This window comes from Falco rusticolus, chromosome 4 (assembly GCF_015220075.1).
Source record: "Falco rusticolus isolate bFalRus1 chromosome 4, bFalRus1.pri, whole genome shotgun sequence".
Lineage (NCBI taxonomy): Eukaryota > Metazoa > Chordata > Aves > Falconiformes > Falconidae > Falco > Falco rusticolus.
The window spans coordinates 49369249-49388683 of NC_051190.1; the positions used below are offsets into that span (position 1 = coordinate 49369249).

Below are 19435 nucleotides of genomic sequence, written 5' to 3' on the forward strand. Positions count from 1 at the left end.
GAGAGGCACTTGCACACACAAATCTCCATCTGCGCTTGCAAAGCTGCATTGCTTGTTTTGTAAAAAGGAGGACAAAGTGATTTGGCCAGGAGTGTTGCAGCAAACCAGTGGCAAGAATGGGACTCTGGAGCCCTGACACTGGATTTTCCACTGTTGCATCCCCTCCCCTCCTGACTCTACTGCACAAAGAGCCAGGAATGGAGATTTCTGCTTTGCAGCCGCCAATGCAGGTAGCAGCCTACCTCCCACCAGCGCCCACTTTCACAAGCCACCAAGGCCACCGCAGCCCAGGTGGAACACAGCAGCTGGCTTTAACCATCCACGTTGGCTGCTCAGACAGAATACAAGAGCATCGGCTGCAACATCCAAGCAGGACCCTGGAATAAACACTTGGGCAAAAGGCTCATGCTCGGTTCCTTGCTGCCAACCACTGCACTGCTCCTGCTGCTCAAGACAGGCAGCTCAAACTGAAGCCTGGGTATGTCTTTCTGAACACTAGTGGCACCGTTTGAGGTATGGACTGACCCACAGCTACATGCCAAAAAAATGGCCCTATATAGTGAATCCCCCCGGAGCCCAGCTCACTTCCCGGGCTCATTAAATGAAGAAGAACAAAAGGAAACATTACCTTTCCTCACAAGGACATTTGTCCCACCAAAGGGGGGCTGAACATGAACTGAACAAAACTCGATCATGGCAACGGCAAATATAACCCCACTCGCTTACCGCAGTGAAGAGAGAAAGCCATGTTCAAGAAAAAAATCTCCCAGCAACAAAAGGTCGAGGATCCGTTCAATCCTCGGTGACCGCATCATCTTAATAAACCCTGATAACGAAGCGATTACGTTAAAAGCTGTCAAGGGCTACACTGACCAAAGCAGCCCTCTCACCAGCTTCAAGCAGCTTTGCTGGGGAAGAAAAAAAAGTCATAATTCAATCAGCTTGGAAAAGTCTATTCCCCACTGATCCCAAGTGATCAGCCTTCGTGTCGAAGGAACATTACATTCAAGTCACTGAAGATTTTAACTTTTTTTTTCTTCCCGTTTTCATTTTTTACAGCAAGAACTGAAAGGCAGTGAAAGATAAAAACGGTGTTAAACTGGAACTGGTTCACTCAGGGGAAGGAGAAACACAATGCTCTTTCTTTGGATGCTGTTTTGAATCCAGCCCCAGCAAGTAACATGACAACGGTCACTAGTGTCTGACAGATGCCTGAAAGGCAAGAGCAGGAGAGGACAATATGGGTGAGCTGGGTGAAGATGGGGCCGGGAGAAAGGGGAGGAAGGCTCTGGCAAGAGCTGTCAGGCAGTTCCCTCCCCTTCTCTCCAGCTCTCTGGCAGTCTTAGGTGCAACTTGAGATTCAACGCAGGCTATGAGGACATAGCTGCCCTGCGTCCCTCTAAGACAGGACTGGGAACAACAGGAAGGCACTGGTGGAAAGCTAAAGACGCTGGAAAATTAAGATACATGATCAGGTAGTAAGCACTTCTTTGATGCTAAAAAGGACAGGGGGATACTTTGCTGGCTCTAAGCATTAAGGCTTGTTCCTGCAAAGCATGGGTGAAAATAAGGAGCAGAGGAACAGCAGAGTCACTTACTTTCAGCTATGCACCCTATCAGCAGCACGGAGAGAAGGTTCACGAGGGAGACCAGCGAAGACATCCCAGGGCTGGGAAGGATCCTCATCCTCTGCAATGGCCTTTAGCTCCAGCCAGGAAGGCTCCGGGTCAGCAGGACTCACAGCGTCTCCCCAGCGTTGTCAGCACCTGCGAATGCACAAAGGCAAAGGGGTGAGCACTTGGAGGGAGGTCGAGGGCAGCCGACATTGCAGAGGGAGGGGGCAGCTGAGCAGTGCCCAGAGCACCAGCAGGGTCCCCAGAAAGCGACTGCTGTGCACGGCCTCTGTGGGGAGGCCAGGCAGTCCTTCGCCTTGATACCACAAAGGACTTGGCCAGCTCCATCGCCAAGCAGACTGGTGGGGGCATGAGGCCAGCCTGCTCCAGCCTCCCTGCCTCAGCAGGTAATGGAGCATTTCTGTGCATGCACTCACACAAAGGGAGGGAACAGCACAAGAAAGAAAAGTGTAATCAGAAGGCACCAACTGCACAGAGCCCGTGTTTGAAGTTTAACACCCATCAGCTTCTCTCCCCTCCCCAACAGAGGAGAAAGGCAGCGCTGGCCAAGCAGCACACACGCAATGAGGTGTGAAGGGATCTGACCCGACAGGGCTCAGGGACCCTCTTAAAGGGCGATTCTTCCACAAAAGCACAGGGCAGGCAAAGAAAAACTGAAACCTCACTCATGAAAAACCCAGAAAGGAAGAAAAAAAATCCCCCACAAGAGGGAAGATGAAGCAGGAGATGTCTCCCGTGTTCCCTTTTGTTTGCTGAGGATCCGTGCATCTGGGGGAGGGATTTCTTTCCTGCAGAGGCAGGCTCTGTGCTGTGCAGCACTCACCCCAATGCAGCCAGCCTGAACCTCAGCCCTGGAATCAGCGTAGGTGCTCCAGAGCCCCTCCTGCAAGGCAAATGCATGCTCGCAAGTCTCCCAGGCTACTCACCGTAGCTGGGATTACAGCAGCTACGCTGCACGGCTGAGAGTCCCTACCCTGCTCGGTGCCCCAGTTTCCCCACCCGCAACACACAGAGGAACGGCGTTACTGAGCTAACACAAAGCTGGAGGAGACAAAACCTGGAGCAGGGGGTACCACCATTGATCCTGATGGACCAAAAGGCACAGCAAACAAACAACTTGCAAGGGATGTGCAGGAGAGATTTTCTCCTGACCGCTTCTGCCCTGGATGTGGAAGAACGTGGCTGCAGGAAAGCACCAGCACATTAGCACAGCTGCGACAGCGGAGCAAGCCCAGCACCAGCCTGCTCCCCTTGCCCTGCTGGCACATTTCCATGGAGACAACTCCCGACTCCAAACGGAGCTGCCTGCTTACAGCTTTATCCTGATCCTTTTGCAAAGCTGGAATGGCATTAAGGGAGCTGTATTCTTAGCAACTACCCCAGTCCTGTGTGTCAATACTGGTAAATGCTTCCTTCAGTGATAGAGACAAGCTTTGCCCCAGAAGGGATGAAAATAGAGTGAAAACTGCTGTCACAACCCCCTCACAGGGTCGGCAGCTAAGAGGTTCCTCCATCAGACATGCTCTGAGCACCAGAATAATGGGTTAGAGTTCTGTGAAGGATGTTCTCAGATCTGTACGGATTCCTTCCTGCTATCAGCTACCCCAATTAAAAATCAAAACCGGGGTTTATCACCTTTTGGAGAAAAGCCAGGTAGGAGATATTGTACAGTGATCAAAGGCTTTAAAAGGAGTAAGGGGATAGTGAGGTTGCTTAAGCTTTCTGATACACATCAGGGTATAAGACCATCGGGACAGGCCATGTGAAGGGGCATTTTAATCTTTTTCTGTCCCATTAACTCTCCAAGGCTGAACTGTACAGAATTAAAGGAAAAGCCAGGATAAACAAGAAGTCCCCATATGCACTCAGCCCTAAAGAGCAACTTTTCAGCAAGGAGCTTTGGACTTGCACTTTGAGGATTACAAAGCCTCTGCTGTGTGCTCTGTGCTAGTCTAGATCCATTGTGCTTCAGTGCTGGCTTGTGAAAACCAAGCATAAATACCGATACTCTTACAAAAAAGAGAAAAAATCTGAATTATACCACTGGGAATCTCTTCAAATGTTTGTTCTAGATGCACTCAGAGAAACACACAGAGGCTCCAGCCAGACTTAATGTGGGGTTCACAGGGTTCCAAGGGCACAGAACAGCGCGCTGGGGTTTCTTTTGTTGTTGTCAGAGGCGAGCAGAGACCGGGAACATTATGAATAGCTGTGATGGTAATTGTTAATTAAACTGGGGATGTGGTATCAATGCCAGCACAACAAATGGAACTGAGTTGCTGTTCACTGGCTCTCCCTTCTCCCTGCTTCAGTCATGCAGCTCCCAGTTCCCACCAGAGAGGCTGGAGGGGGAGAGGGCAGGAGTCTGAAAGAGCAAGCATCCCCCCAACCATTTTAGCTCTCTAGATTTAAAAAAACCAACAACATAGGGCTAATTCAGTCAGCATTTCAGAAACTACTGTTTTTCTTTATCAGAGCAATATCCCCCCCGCAGCCCCAGTAAATGCTACCAAACATCTCCTTGAGCCTCATCTGCTCTCCAGATGCGGCACCAGTGACCTTCCACAGCTCAGAGTAGCCAAGAGCTGTGCTGCCCCATGCAGCATGCCCCCAAAGTCCCCCGGATAACAGAGCTGAATGCAGGCATGTCAGAGAAATGTTCTGCCTCCTCCGAAGAGAGGAGCCTGGCAGCTCTGCTGTCGCATACCTAGCGTGGCTTTTCATGCCATATAACAGGCTCCAATAGAGAAGGTCTGGTAAAGATAGAGATAGAGAAGGTCTTGTCCCGGATCTAGTGTGGCTTTTCATGCCGTATAATGGGCTCCAATAGAGAAGGTCTGGTAAAGGGGATATAGCAACATCTCCAAGATTAGAGCAGGAGATGCCAGAGGGTGACACTTCCGCTCCGGTGCTAATGTGCTTCCTGAGCCCTTGATGGAGACAGAAAGTGCTGGCAGAGATATTAGGACATGTCAGCTTCAATCCAGCAACTCATCCTTCAGAGCAGGTACATCACTGGCTGTCTCCCCCAGATATGGGATTTTCAGGACAGCAAGTTGTGCACCCACCTGGTTCCCCTGCGGGTATCAAGGAGCAGCTGGGACAGGAGTTTGCTCTGCCTTCCCGGAAGCACCCTGCCAATAGGAAGACTGCAAACAGACTCTTACCCACGGACGATTCCTGCCTACAAGGCAGAACACGCAACATTTGGAAACCCAGCTACCATGCAACAAGGCTCTCCTGCCCTCCCAGTGGTGCTGAATTCAGGTAGGAATTGCTTTGATGAATGCTCAAATCATAAGGGCTCTATCACCCATTCTCTCTTCTCCTCTGCACGGGCACAGCTTACCTTGTCTATGCTCTTTGAAGCAGGTTTGCATCGCTCCTCCTGCCTGTCTGCTGAGCACCCAGCCAAGCTCCTGGCACCATATGAGTAAACATAATGGCAGCTTTCCTGAGCTGCTCCACGGACCTGCAAACCCTCACTAAATTCTCTGGCACAGGATCTCCTGCAACACAAGCAAACTACCTAATAGACCTCAATCCTTGCTAAAGAATGCAATTAAGTGAAGCCATGGCCCCCAACGGGGTCAGATTTGTGCTAGATACGGTCACATTTCAGGAATAAGATTAATTCTTACAGTAAAAGAGCTCCTGCAAGGCATTCATTCTTGTGCACTGCCTGATCTCTAGCTCTAAGTATGTACATGTGTACATCTTGTAAGTGCTGAGCACAGGACCTTGAAGAGTATTATTAAAAATAATAAAACTAAGAAGCATTTGCAAGCAGCTTCCCACTGTGGCTCCTCCAGCCAGTACCGAGCTAGGGATCTCCAGGGACCCAAGGGTGCCAGGCACAAAGGGTAAAATGCTCAGAAGGGCCTACATTTCTTAAGAGCTTAAGTTCCATTGAGAGTCAAAGGGACTTAACCTAAGCTGCTAAGATGCTTTTGAAGATCTTCCTCCCAGCAACTTCCATTTCAGAGGGTGCTGGACACCTAACTCCCTTAAGCTACTTCGGGTATCTGAGGGGATAAGAGGAGGGGGCTTTATTTACAGGTAAGTTTGGTTAGCTTGGTCCCCGATGCTTAAAGAGGGAGCCTGTGGGAAATGCTGCTAAAAACAAGTGTCTGCACAGTTACAGGCACCAGGATGGGTCAGAGCTACGCAGGTATTTTGCCACATGTTACTTTTTCTTAATCCCCCTGGAGCCAGTGATCAAAATGTTTGCTCAGCATTTACAAAAAAAACAGGAGGGAGGGACCACATCTTCATTTCAGATTAGAATATTACAACCTGAAAAAACGTCACAAAAAAAGCACTTGGGCTTCTCTTCTGTTTCACCTGCATGTGAAAAGGAGAAGGGTGACTTCAAAAAAATTCTCTGCAAAAAGTTCCACACAGATCTAGCGGATGATTAAACATCTTCATTTTCAGTAGCTGCTGCGGGAGAATTACTCCCATTAGACATATCAATCGAAGCAAACACCTTGCAGGCAGAGGGCTGCAACTGAGGGCTCTCTTCCTTCCAGCAGCACCAGCTTAGTTTGTGCTGCGTATTAACAAAGGTCAGTGGGTCACTTCATTTCCTCCCAGCAACCTCTTTAAAGAAAGACAGAAAAGCTTTTAGCACAACCGCTAGCTCATTTGTCACCTCCCCTGGGGAGGGGAGAGATGAAATTTAAATTTCCTACCCCACGTTTCTGTCTTGCTCCTACCTAACACCCTGCCCTCGGCAAACCCAATCCCGCCAGCGCTGGGACGGGGCTGCCAGTGCTGGTGCCTCATGCAACGCAGGCAGCTGCCTGCTTGGACCTGGCCCAGGTCCCCATGGGCACTGGGGAGCAAGGAGATGCCAACAGGCAATGCTATCCTGGAAGCCTGCACAGCCCGTGTCTCCACACTCAGGTTGCTTTGTTTGCAAGTATTAGCCTCTTTTCATGTAGGAAACACAGCATGAAGACACGAGCTTCCAAGTATGTGTTTCTGACGCTCGTTTCCCCCTTCCCACGCACTAACATGCTGACCCTATTTAATGGGGGGGGGGCAGGGTAAACCGCAGCCATCGTGGTTCCCTATCAGGAATTTGAAAGCCAGTGGGGGCGCAGAGAGGAAGATGCTGCTGATGCCCCTGCTCAGAAAGCAGCCACGCGACCTCAAATCTTGGTTAGACAGGAGAGCCCCTGAGGAAGTTCACCCAGAGAGCAGGGTCTGCACGCAATGGTATTGTTGCTGCCGCTCACAGGGTTAGCTTATGGGAGAGAAAAAAAACAAAAGAAACCTGCCAGCCACAAAAGAGAAATGCTAAATGTCCCAGCGAGACCTGCTGCCAGAACCATGCACATCCTTCCCCCACAACAGGGAAACTCCTAATGCTCTGCAGCCCCCTCACCCTGAGCCTCCCGAATCGCCCTCATCAGGCCAGCAAAGCCCCTAAAATGACTTTGTCTTCTGGGCCTCTTCACCTCAGCAAAGACACCCCAGGTGTGGGGGAGCCTGTTGCTGCTCAGAGGACCAGTCTCTGCTGGGGCACGTGGGACTGCCGCGCTCCCATCTCCCACAGGACCCACCTCCCCCACAGTGCTTCAATAAAGCTTAATAAACCAAATACAAACCCCATTCACCGTTAAAGCTCATCTCCAGACTAACTGGTGGCTTTAGGTGCCCGGCTCCAAGGGCTGTGCAGGAAGGACTGATCTCAAAACGCGTGAGTCTGCCTGAAAAAGGAGGTGTCAGACCAACCCACTTCAAAACACAGGCCATGGTCTTGGCAACCACATTTAGAGCGGCCAGTAGAGATCCTTCAGAGCTAAGCATGACTGTTTATCTATCAGGGAGTTACTCAGATCTTAAAAAAATATATATTTACAAGTATGAGGCAGAGTATTATCTTCCGTGGGGAAACAAACACAGATGGAGAAAAAAGAGCTTTGATCAGAACTGTCTTGGTCCTATACGCTGCTTTTCATCCCCAGATCTCCAAGTGCTTTAATATGACAGTATTATCCCTTTTTACAATGTGAGAAACCAGAATAAACTGCACACTAAGACAGCACTCTGAGCATGAAGTCATATTGCCTCTCGCTGTGTTTGCACGCACACATGCACACGCTTTTTCTGTCCCTGCAGCATTCCTGGTCCTCCTGCGTGCAAAGTGCCCAGCACTGTCGCCAAGCAATAGGCACGAAGGGCATTTTGGGGTTCAGCACTGCGGGTGTTGCAAGAGATGCTACTCCCTGCCCAGGGGCGTGATGGCACAGAAAGGGTTAAGCCATGGTCACCGGAGGAGAAATGAGACAGGAGAGCTCCCCGTTGGGTTCGAATGGTCAGGAGAAATTAATTTCCCACCACCACGTTCCCTGCAGTGACAGCTCTGACAAGCGGTGATGCATCTGTGGCGGCCAGGAAGCGTTCCGCAGGTGTGGTGCAGCACAGACAGGGGCAGAGGGGACACTGCCATAGCCAGAGGCAACCAGCAGTGAGGGGATGATGATGATGAGGAGGAGGAGGAAGCACAACTCCCATGGCCAGCATGCACCCCTATTAAGCCCAAGCCCAACCATACTGTGAGGTGCTGTGGCTGCAGCCCAGGGAGCACCCCTGAAGGACCACCCCTGCTGCAGTGAAGGCAGAGCAAAAAGCCTGTGCTAGTGGCAGCACCATGGCATCACCAGTGAGAGGGAGGCAATGCCAGAGCAACCAGAAACCCCAGGAGCATCCTTCTGGGCCCAGCACAGAGCTGAGCTAAAGACATAGCTTCTCCTCTGCCTCTGTGCATGCAGGGCAGGAGCTGGGATGCACAAAGGCACAAGGCAGGGAAGAAACCCACCCAGGCTCCCCTCTGCCCCATCCCCTTCCCCTGCACGCAAACATACACTATCCTTCAGAATTTACCAACAAACCATCGCAGATCTCTGCCGAGCACCAGACAGCATCAGTGATCATCGACAACTACATTTCCTTGTGGTTCAGGGTAATACTTCACATTTCTTTTTTCAGGTCTTCGAGCTTTATTTATTTATTTAGGAAGTCATTCATCATTAGCCCCAGCTTAGCTGCCTGACAGACTGGGAGTTCCTTGGGGCACAGACTGCATCTCGTCTCTGCGCTTGCCATGTGCACACCAACAGCACTGGGTAAATAATCGTCCGTCAGTCTCAGCTCACAGCATCCTCAGCACAGCACACCAGCCAGCCTCCACAAGGGGAATAAACACGATCTTCTGCAATAAAATAATGCCAAGGAGAAAATCACCAACATCCTCCCCTCCCAAAGCATGTGCATCCCAAGCCTGGGAGCCCAGCAGATGGGTGATGCTGGGTTATTGCAACCTGCTCAAGACTGGTGGGGAAACGCCAGGCAGCAAAGGAGCATGCACCAGCACCAAACCACACTGGCCTTTGGGACACTAGGCACACTGCCAACTAAGATTATACATGATTTAAAAAAAATACCAAAAATCTTTTTTTAATTTGGCCCAAATGTTTGCAGCAGGTAGGGATTCCTGAACAAGTCTGAAGAAAAGGAATATACGCCCACTCTGACCTACAGCAAGCGCCCCAGGCTGCAGTTCCTTCATATATACACACACCATCTCTTGCAAGAGACTTGACATCATTTACACTCATGTTGGTTGTTAGCAATCTGCCAGTCTGTGTCGTGTAGCGCAAGTCTTCACTGAAATTTTTGCACTGGCAAGAGCACTAACACCTCTCCCCATCACAGCCATCCTTTCTCTGACCCGGGCAACGCAAACATAATCATCACTGGACCTTTTCCAAATCAGAGATATCAAGCAGCACTCAAACAAAGCAAAAGAAAAAAAAGGAAAAAACCAGAAAAAAACCTCAACAAAGAGCCCAACCAAACAACAGCCCACTGCCAGCAAAACCACAACAGTCTTTCTCATGTCTGGAGTCCAAGCTAAGAAAAAGCATTTTTCCACCCCAGATCAAATGAAGGATCAGATCAGCGCTCCACCTTCCCGGGAAAGACTTCCTGGACTCACATCTGTGTGTGTCAAACTAAGAACATATGAGAAAAACACTGAACAATGAGGAAACAGTGCTTTCCTGACTCTCAGCATGGCATGAAGATGACCTGTACTGGGAAGAGTCCATCCAAATGGCATCTGTCCCTCCAAACAGGCTAATCCCTCCAGCTTTGGCTTACTGCTCCCTTCACATGGCAACTTGGATGCTGCTGCATCTTGCAGCCTTCTCCACTCTCTAAACCCTCTGCCAGGCCTGCACAGGGGCTCCTTTTGCTGTCAGCAGCAGGAGGCGGTGATGGCCCCCTCCCCTCACCCCCAAAACCCTGTGCAAGCAGGAGGGGTCAAACCTTGTTCCTGGGGCTGACAACGCTGCTCCTCACTGACGGCAGCTCAGCTGCGGACAGAAACCTGCCTGGCCTTCCTCCAGCTCCTACAGCTTTCTGCTGCCCTCTGAGGGCAATTTAACCTGCTTTCTTCAGAAAATAGGTGGTTGTTACCAAAAAGTCTCATGCAAACCTTCCCCTGAGGACAAGTGGTGGGTTCCCAGCCCCAGCAGCCAGGCCAGGAGCACGGGAGGCCAGTTCCCACAGAGCGCATCACTCTGGGGCAGGACTGCAGCTGAGCGACACAGCCTGCCCACCCATTGCTGCTATGAGTTTGTGTCCAAGTAAAGCATCCTACGCCAGCCTTCATCAGCCCATGCAGAAGACAGAAAAAAATATTAAAGAAAATAAGTTAATTAGGAAGATGGGCGTACTTCATCAGTTCCAGCTTAGAGTGCTGGATCAGTGTAGGATGCCACCAGTCCTCTTGCAAGAACAACCTTCTCATTACAGGCAATTGCTGATCAATTGCCTCCATCAGCGCTCGGGCTTCTCAGAGCTCTCCATTGAACACAATACCGAGCACCCAGGCAGCTTGCTGGGCCCCATGGGACGGTGGCAGCAAGACCCTCCTGGTGCTCCCACAGGAGCTCACCCCCCTGGCGCAGGCACCCCTCTACCACCAGCATCACCCCAGGGAGGGGAATGCTACCACCAGCTTTGTCCGGATTTTGCATGACTCCTTTTTTTTCCCCAGGTAGACACAATCCCCAATAATATGAGCTACAATAAATAGAAATAACCCAAAAGATCCCCAAATCACACATACACACCCCTCAGGCCAAAACCAAACCCCCAAACTCTCTCCAAACACAACACCCTGGAGAATTTCAACCCATCACTACAGACCCAGGCAAGGACCCTGCTCCCTCACACCCCACTGAATCCAGAGGGGCTCCTGCTGAGTAATACCAAGTTGGTCTGGATTTACACTAAGAGGAAAACTTGACCCCCTGCTTATCATTTGTAGGGTTGCCCATGGCCAAGACATGCATAACGACTGCTCTGGCTTTCCCATTCTGGAAAAGGCAATTAAACTCCAGAGGCTGGAACAGCTCAAGCCCACACAGAGACAAGCCAAAAGCCTTGGGAAACAAAAAAAGGAAAGAAATCTATTTCCTTCTATGGCCTGGATGTGACATGGCCACTCTTGTCTGCACGTCCCTGGGTAGCCAGGCTGGGAGACGAGACGGGAGTGCGCAGTCCCTGTGCAAGGATGGAGCTGCCTGCACACACTCCACTTATCAGCAAAAAACAAATGAGAGGAAATAAAAGTAGTGAAGCAAATATGTAAAGTTTAGCCCAATTACCATGTGGTGGTAAATGAAAATCATTGCGGCATCAGTGCAGTTGATGATCTGTTTTGTTACCTCATACCCCATGAAAAAGGTAAAATTGTGCTTCAGTTAGGGAGGGTTAGAAGCAGCAGTGGGAACAGAAGGGTGAGTCTTGCTGCTCTGCACAGCACCACTGTACCAGCAAATCCCCCAGCAAGCGAGGACGGGGATCCTGAGCCGCAGTAAGAAGGATAAAGATTCTTGTCTTTCTTTGTCCACACCACAGAGCTGGCCTCGCCGCCACAGCTTGCATCTTGCTGATTAGTGACCAGCAAGTAAAGCCAATCAAGGTTATTAGTAAGTGCTATCTTCCCTGGGTTTTGCAGCAGCCTGCTCAGAAGTACTGCACGGGAGGACATTTACCCAACCTCGGCACACCAGGGATGCTCCACCCTGCCATGAGGACCCACCACTGGCCAGCACACAGGGCAACATGGCTCCCACAGCCACAGACCCATCAGCGCCTCCATGTGTGTTTTTTCCACCCCAGGATCAAGCATGCTGCAATCAAGACCAACACAAAGGCAGAGTGCACCCCCTGGGCACTGAGACATCGCTCCTGGACCTCCCCGATCTCTCTAGTTCAACCTGCCTGTTCCTTCAGCATCTCTCCCCCAACCATTTCCTTGTCAGGTGCTCCAGCCCTGCCAGCCAACAGAGGGGTTAAACTCCATAAAGAGGATTTGGTTTTGAGCTTGCAAGACAGAAGATGAGCAAATCCCTTCCCTTGCTCTGGCAGGAATCCTGTGTCTCAGACCCACCAGCCAGGGGAGATTAAGAAAGGAGGAGAGAAAGAAAAAAACCCATCCATCACTTGCTGCCATGATCTCATCTGAATTTAAGAGCTAAGCTGGGAGGATGGTAGGTCACTGTTTGGGCTGGTGGAGCCCTGCAAACCAGCAGACACCAGAGCAGCCTGGACAGGGTCTTAGGCTGCACTACTCAAGGTCAGCAACAGGGCTAGGAAGCTGCATCCATGCTCCATGCTTGCTTTCCCTCTCATTTAATTCTGGCCTGTCTATCTAGGGAAGCCTCTGGCCCTTGTCACATCCCTGCAGAGTGCCCCAGCTCGAGCGGGCGCCTCCATGAGTTACCTTAACGCATTGAATGAAGCCCCACAAAACACACCAGCGTGCAGCAGCGCCCGAGTGGTGCAAGCCAGGAATGCTTCTCAGCCTAGCAGCTCAGCCAGGCAGGGCTGTGCTGCAATTTTCATCCTCCATATGAGATGCAAAATTAATAGGCTGCTAAATAAGCAGAAACTGGGAGTAACATCACCCTCACGATATTCCAGCTCCTGCCTGACAGCCTCATCTTGCCAGGCTGGCTTACTTCTATTAAATATGATTTTCCTCCCTTTCTGCTCTGAGCAGCTGTAGCAGCATGGTCCTGCTGACATCCCACCCCAGAGTAGCTGCATTTCATTGGTTACGATAAAGCAACCCATACACAGCCAGTCCGTGCCAGCAATGCATCAGAGGCAGCTTAAAACATTTATAAGCATTCAGAGATTGATAATATCCCTCCTACAGCAGGCTGTAGGAAAGGAGCTTGCAAAAGGACCCTGGGAGAACCTACCCATTACCCAGGATTCAAAAAGACTCGACCCAGTAGGCACATCGCTTTGTATTTTACTTTAAACCAGCATAAGGGTTTTTTTGACAAGCTGGTGAGATCATCTAGGTGGTCTTTGTTACCAGTCAATCATGACAAAGATCAGGAAAAAGAGATTCTTCTGAGTAGGCTGGCAGAGTATTCACAGCAATGTTTTTGTAATGCCAAACAGCACATATGCACGGGCACACACAGCCCCCGTGACAAGTGGGCAATGAATTAAACATGCAATAATATTTACTCGCAGGTGAAGACCATCAGTGTGCAACGAGCTAAGCCTGGCCAGGGAGAAGGATGCTTTTTGTCCTCCATTTTCAAGCAGGGCAAGGAAGAGCACTGCCTGATAAAAGCAGATTCTTTCACTCCTGATGAGTGCAGATGCAGGAAGCTTTCCAGAGCCCACGACCCCTCTGCCCACCCAGCCAGCATGAGCACTCGGTAAGGACTTGTCCGTCTTCAGAGGCACTGAGCCAAATAGGAACGGGTCCAACAACAAATCTCTCCTTCGGACGCACAGAAGCCACCATATTGCAGAAAATGCTTTTATTCTCACTGCACCATCTGGAGTCACTGGGAAATGCAACTTCTTTTTCCTCATCAATTACTGAAGGGAGAAATCTGCCGGCCCCTGAAAGGCAAAACTTTCTGCTTTCTCCCCGTACAAGGGGAGATGGGTGAGACAGAGCTGAGCCCCCTCTGCAACACACTCGGGCTTTATAACCCCCCGAGCCCCCACACTCTCTGCTTTTGGGGGCTGACCCACAGCCTCCACCAGTTCGTTCCTGCCTGCCCTGCTCAGGGGTTCCACCTTGCTGGAAAACAGTTTCTTGTGCTTCAGTTTTTTAAAACAAGAGGAGATGAGAATCCCCCATCCCATCCCTTTCACCAGATGCAGGGGATAGTGTGGCCAGTCCGGAGGACCGATGGGGAGCATTTCCCAAGGGGAGGGCATCACTGGTGTCCCACAGGAGAGGCCGCGTGGGACTGAGCTGGCAGTGGGACCCCAGCCAGGCAGCACAGGCAGACGGGGAGCACATCCCAGGGATGGGAACAGCATCACCGCAGGTTTTTATGAAGGCCAGGCATGCATCTACCTCAAACGACTTCCAAAAGCACGACGCTGCCTTGGGCCAGCGAAAGGGACTAATTGACCTTCCAACCTCCCTTCTGTCGTTACTTTCTATGATTTTACAGCCTCTCTAAACGGTTCATTTATTCTGAGCAAATTCCTGCTGCATCCTGCTCATCAGCCAGTTGTGCAGCCCCTTAGTCTGGCCACGCAGTGTGAGGGCAAACCCACTGCAGGTGCAGGGATGGACCCAGCAGGGGGGCAGCCCATGGGGAGGAAAAGAAGGGGGGGGGGGAACCCCAAACACCTCTTACTGAAAAAAAAAAATAATGTCAAGAAGCATCCGGAACCCCTCAACTTCAGGCCTGTTCATTGGCCTGAATTAAAGCCCAGACCCTGAAGGTGATACCTTGTGGCCAGCATGGCTGTTGCCTGGGAGGGGTCAGTGATTCCAGCAACAAGGCCACCAATTAAAGCTTTTAACGATGCACACCCAGGACCTTGCTAAGCCCTGAGCAGCTCTCACCCAGTGTTCCCTTTGCTAATAACCCAGTGCTGCAGCCGAACAATGGGTGCTGGGCTGCCTGCCTTAAATATTTATGACGATCGTAGATTGCTTCTTTCCTCTCCCTAATGATCCCCCCGTGCACGCCCCCCTCCACGCAAGCCGCAAGCCGGTTACCGCCTGTCACTGCTCGGGCAGAAGGGACCCGTCTCCCCCCGGCACACCTCCAGGAGCATCAGCATGTCCCTGGAGCAGCAAGGCAGGGTGCCAGGGCGGGATTTTATTTTGTTTTTAAAGCCTCCCCCCAATCCTTTCCCACTACAGCCTCTGCTCGGGTTCTCTCGTTAATCTAATTGTTCTCCTAATGAAGATCTGCAATTCCTCAAACATTAATTACCAACGGCAGCAAGCAGCAGCAGCTGTGGAACAAGAGCTCCCTGTTCCTAATAATACGCTTCACACTTTTGCCTGCCACAGCTCAATTTAGCTTTGCATGATTTGGCTAGGGGGAGATAAATAATATTCCAGCTACCAGGCTCTGCAGACAACCCCAAGAGGAGGCAACGCTCACCCCACACCCAAGGGGCTCTTGGAACACTGCAGGTCCTCAACCAGCTGCTAAAAACCCCCTTTTTTATTCCACCTGCAGCTCCAACCCCCAGCCCTGGGGCTGTGCCTTCATCACAGCACCATCTTCATCAGACACAAGCTTTTAGCAGGTGTAAAGAGCTCTGCAAACAGCTGGACCCACGCCAGCTGGAAGCAAAAGAGAGGTGCTACATCCACGGTCCCCATCCATACGCTAAGCACTACAGCAGCGCAAATAAACCAGAAAGAAAGCTAGAGCATGGGTAGAGAGGAAAACAAACACCAGCAGGATGGGCTCAGGGGGTTGGGAATGAGTCAGGGGATGGAGGCAGAGAGAAGGGGGAGAGCGGTGGGAGGGAGGGCGAAGCTAAAGCCATTATTTGTTTCACTTGCAATAAAATGGAAAAATAAATGAACGGGAAGGTTAGTGGTGATGGCGAAACTTGAATACGATTGCAATCCTGGAGGGAAATGCTGGTGCACACAGCGCCGCCCCCCCCTCCCCCGGTCCCAGGCAGGCTGCCAGGGCAGGCAGGGAGAGGTGGCGCAGGGGTTCCAGCACAGCATGCTGCCACCCAGGCAGCTCCTGCAACCGATGGGCTCGCGTGGATGCAAGGGGTGTCCCACGCCCCGCAGGACCCAGAGAGTGCTCCCATCGAGCCCTCCCCCTGTACTCAGCGCTGGTGAGGCTGCACCTCATATCCTGGGTTGGGTCTGAGGACACTGGGGGTGCTCAGCCTGGAGAATAGGAGGTTTGGGGGGACCTTCTTGCTCTCTACAGCTGCCTGACAGGACGCTGAAGGCAGGTGGGGTCCGTCTCTTCTCCCAGGTAACAAGTGACAGGACAAGAGGAAACAGCCTCAAGTTGCACCAGGGGAGGTTTAGATGGGATGTTAGGAAAATTTTTTCCCCAAAAGGGTTGTCAAGCACTGGGACAGGCTGCCCAGGGAGGTGGTGGAGTCACCATCCCTGGAGGTGTTTAAAAGCTGTGTAGATGCAGCACTTGGGGATGTGGTTTAGTGACGGACTTGGCAGCGCTGGGTTAATGGTCAGACTCAATGATCTTAAAGGTCTTTTCCAACCTAAATGATTCTATGACTCCATAAACTAGCAATGGCTTTGGCTACAGCTATGCAGATGAAGGAAACCAAACACAGAGGTCCCAGAGCCAGCACCGATACCGTCCCTGCACCTCAGAGGACAGCTGATCTCTTCCACCCCTCATCCACCGTGATCCATAATGCAGTCATGGAAAAATGCCATCCACGTTGGCTAAGGTCAACCCCTTCCAATCCCAGCAGCATTGTCACCTCTGGCCCAAGGGTGCGGGGAGAAAGACGTGCCCAGCCGGAGGAGAGCTGCCAGCCAAGTCCCTCCTCATAAAAGAGGCTCAAAACCATGAGTTAGGAGAAGCAGCTGAAACGACTGGAGCCAGCAAAAGCTGTAGCAGCTCCCTCTCGCCAGCACTGCGCAGCCAAAAATACACAAGGGGAACAAAACAACACACACACATACACAAAAAAAGCCCACAAGAGTTTTCAGTGACAAAAGCAAACAAATAGATTTGTGAATAAATATTGATTTGACAGGAAGTCAGACAAACCCTTCCAAAAACACGCGCTGGCACCAGGTCCCTCTCCCAGCACGACGAGCAGCCGTCATCATTTTATGGGTGCCTTTGCACAGTTGGCAGTTTGAGCTGCTTCTCAGGGTTCTGGATTCCAGGGGGTACCAGTCCCCCCCAGGCCGGGTGTCGCTCACCGGCATCATCTTGAGGAATTATTTCAAGAAGTAAATGCACGGTCTGGACAGCCAAGGAGCCGGTGCTGGACATAGTGTGCAGCACAACAAGCAGAAGACTCACTATTTGCCCTAATTTCTCTCTGGGAGGGGAGAAGCACCCAGCTAACGCTCTCTGGCACTACAGGCTCAGTTTGGTTTAAAGGGGTTAAATCTCTCCTTCAGCCAAAGCACTGGGCTGAGTCAGAGACCCGGAGTCAGGGGGCTGATGGGATGCCACTTCACACTCGCTTTTTCCTGACCACAAACACATCTGCACATACCCCGATCCTTCATGGATGGACACACACAAGCCTTTCATCCCGGGAAAACCCCCACAGCACTGCTGGTCTGCAAAAACTAATTAATGTGCCTATACAAGGAATTTCAAGACTAGCTTTCCGCTACGAAGCGGGTGTCTCCTGGGGAGACATGGGTACCATCTCATCGACGCAGCACTGGGATCGTGGAATAAAGTGCATATCCAGTACGTGGCAGGGACCTGCCCTTCCTCTGCCTCGCACAACCCTTCGTATTGGGTTAGTGAACCTCCTGCAAACCCCCACTTTGCCCCTTGCAGCCCCCCAAGAGCCACACCACTGCAGTAGAAAGCACCAAGCACCAGCATCACTCATTTTCAGCGCTTTGCCACTCAACTCCCAGCCTTGCTCTGCTTATGGGATGGATCTAACGGAGCAATCCAGATGGCAGATTTCACCTCATTCACCCCTGGAATCCTCAAGCTATGGGAAAGAAAACCCAATGCATCCAGGGGTTTTCAGGTCATTGCAAACTGGCTGGAGGCTGGCAGAAAACACCTTGGACAAGGTCTAGGTGCTGCATCCCAGAGCTCATCAGGCAGCAATCGTGGCCGGCACTCGGTAGACACATGATTTTGGGGTGAGCATCTCAGCACAGATCCTGCATGCCTCCAAAAAAAAGGTTTCCTTTGTTCAGCTTCCTCCCAGCACAGCAAAGAAATCCCAGCCCCGTGAGCGCCACGAGGGGCTGGTGACGCTGATCACAGCTTTCCTGCTCATTTCTTTTTCAATGAGTGAATTAGCAGGCAGCCAGCTGACTTGAACATCCCCTTATCTCTGCACCAAGCTCGCTGCCGAGGATTTGCATAATTTTAATCTTTCCCACCAATGAGCATGAAAAAATTAGTTTTCCACTATTTTATCTTCTATTTGTGTTCAATAAACAGAGCTGGCGGCTTTGCTCCATGTGTTTATGCTGAGAACTGGGAGGAAGAAGGTGGCGGTGGGGGAAATCCCACATCCCCAGCACTTGGCCAGGTGGAGGGTTAAACCGAAGCAGGGAGGCTGGGGGAAGGTTCTGCAAAACAGCTTCACAAACAGCAGCTGGAGACAGATTTGAGGTAGAGGCCCAAATTTCCTTATCCAATCCCAGTTGTTTTCTCCAGAGTCCCTTTCCTATCTCCCGGCTCCAGCAGCCAGGCTTCCTCCCATCACCAAAACATTTGATTTTCCTCTCAAGCAACGAGTTTGCTGGACTCAGGCAGAATACAGGCTCTAGATCCCAAGATCAGGACTCCAGGGATGGACTGGGAGGTGCCTGGACAATGAGGTCCCACCTGGAGTCTCTATTAGCAAGGACCCATGCAAACACAGGGACAGAGTTACCCCACGTTCCTGCACCTAATGAAGGTTTTGGCTCCTCGCTGCTGCAGGCACTTGGCTCTACAAGACCAGTCACGCTCAGCAGCACCCGGCAGATTCAAAGCACTGCCCTTCACCGTCCTCCTGGGTGCGTGCAGCCAGCCCCAGCTCACACCCTTCTCTTTGTTTGCAGGATCCTCCATCCAAATTGCTCGCACTTCATGGAAGGAGGGAAGGGAGAGGGAACCACGCAGAAAATAACTGCTGCCAACGCAGAACTTTGGGCGTTTTTTTTCATTTAATGCTTTCTTTAAAAGGACGCACCAAAAATTAAGCTTGTCCATAATAAAAAAAGGCACTTAAAAGAAAAAGTTCCTGGTTTCTCCCTTTCTGCTGCAGAATGAGAGCATCTTTTTTGGCAGCACACAGCAGCAAGGGATGCACGCTGAGCCCCAAACCCCACACCCACGCACTTCTGGATTACACATCTGAAATCACGGCTCCTCTGAAGAAAAAGAAAATGCAGAGAAAACTGAGGCTCTCCTTGCGTGTACCCCACTCCTGAGCAGGGTGGAAGGCGCAAGCATGAAAATACATTTTAAATTTATTTCCGTCCTATGGAGCCAAATGCAGGTCAGGGCATAAGGCAGCAAGAGGCAGAGGGCAGATTTCCATCATCTCCAGTAAACCTGGATCAGCCTTGGTGCCCAGCGAGGTCCCAACGTGGTATCCCCCGAGGCAGGTTTGAAGTAAACCGCCCCCAAAACGCAGGGACTAATGGCAATGAGGTGGCTCACAGGACTAGTCCTCACCCTTAGGGGGCTGGGGGCCCCCCAACCACTTGCTGTGGGGTCCCCCATAAGCACTGTGTAGAGGAAGAGGGTGCAAGGAGCCCCGGGCAAGGCAGGGTG

At 51.2% G+C, this 19435-nt stretch overlaps 1 protein-coding gene across 22 annotated transcripts in view; it reads right to left on the minus strand.

Moving 5' to 3' along the window:
• Positions 1-19435, minus strand: part of PTPRS (protein tyrosine phosphatase receptor type S) — a 162694-nt gene that overhangs the window by 97909 nt on the left and 45350 nt on the right. For all 22 annotated transcript variants that reach the window (XM_037384782.1, XM_037384780.1, XM_037384784.1 and 19 more), the window contains one exon: positions 1599-1766. In XM_037384782.1, the coding sequence (XP_037240679.1) occupies positions 1599-1686 (88 nt within the window). In that variant the 5' untranslated portion in view covers positions 1687-1766. The remainder of the gene's footprint in view (positions 1-1598; positions 1767-19435) is intronic.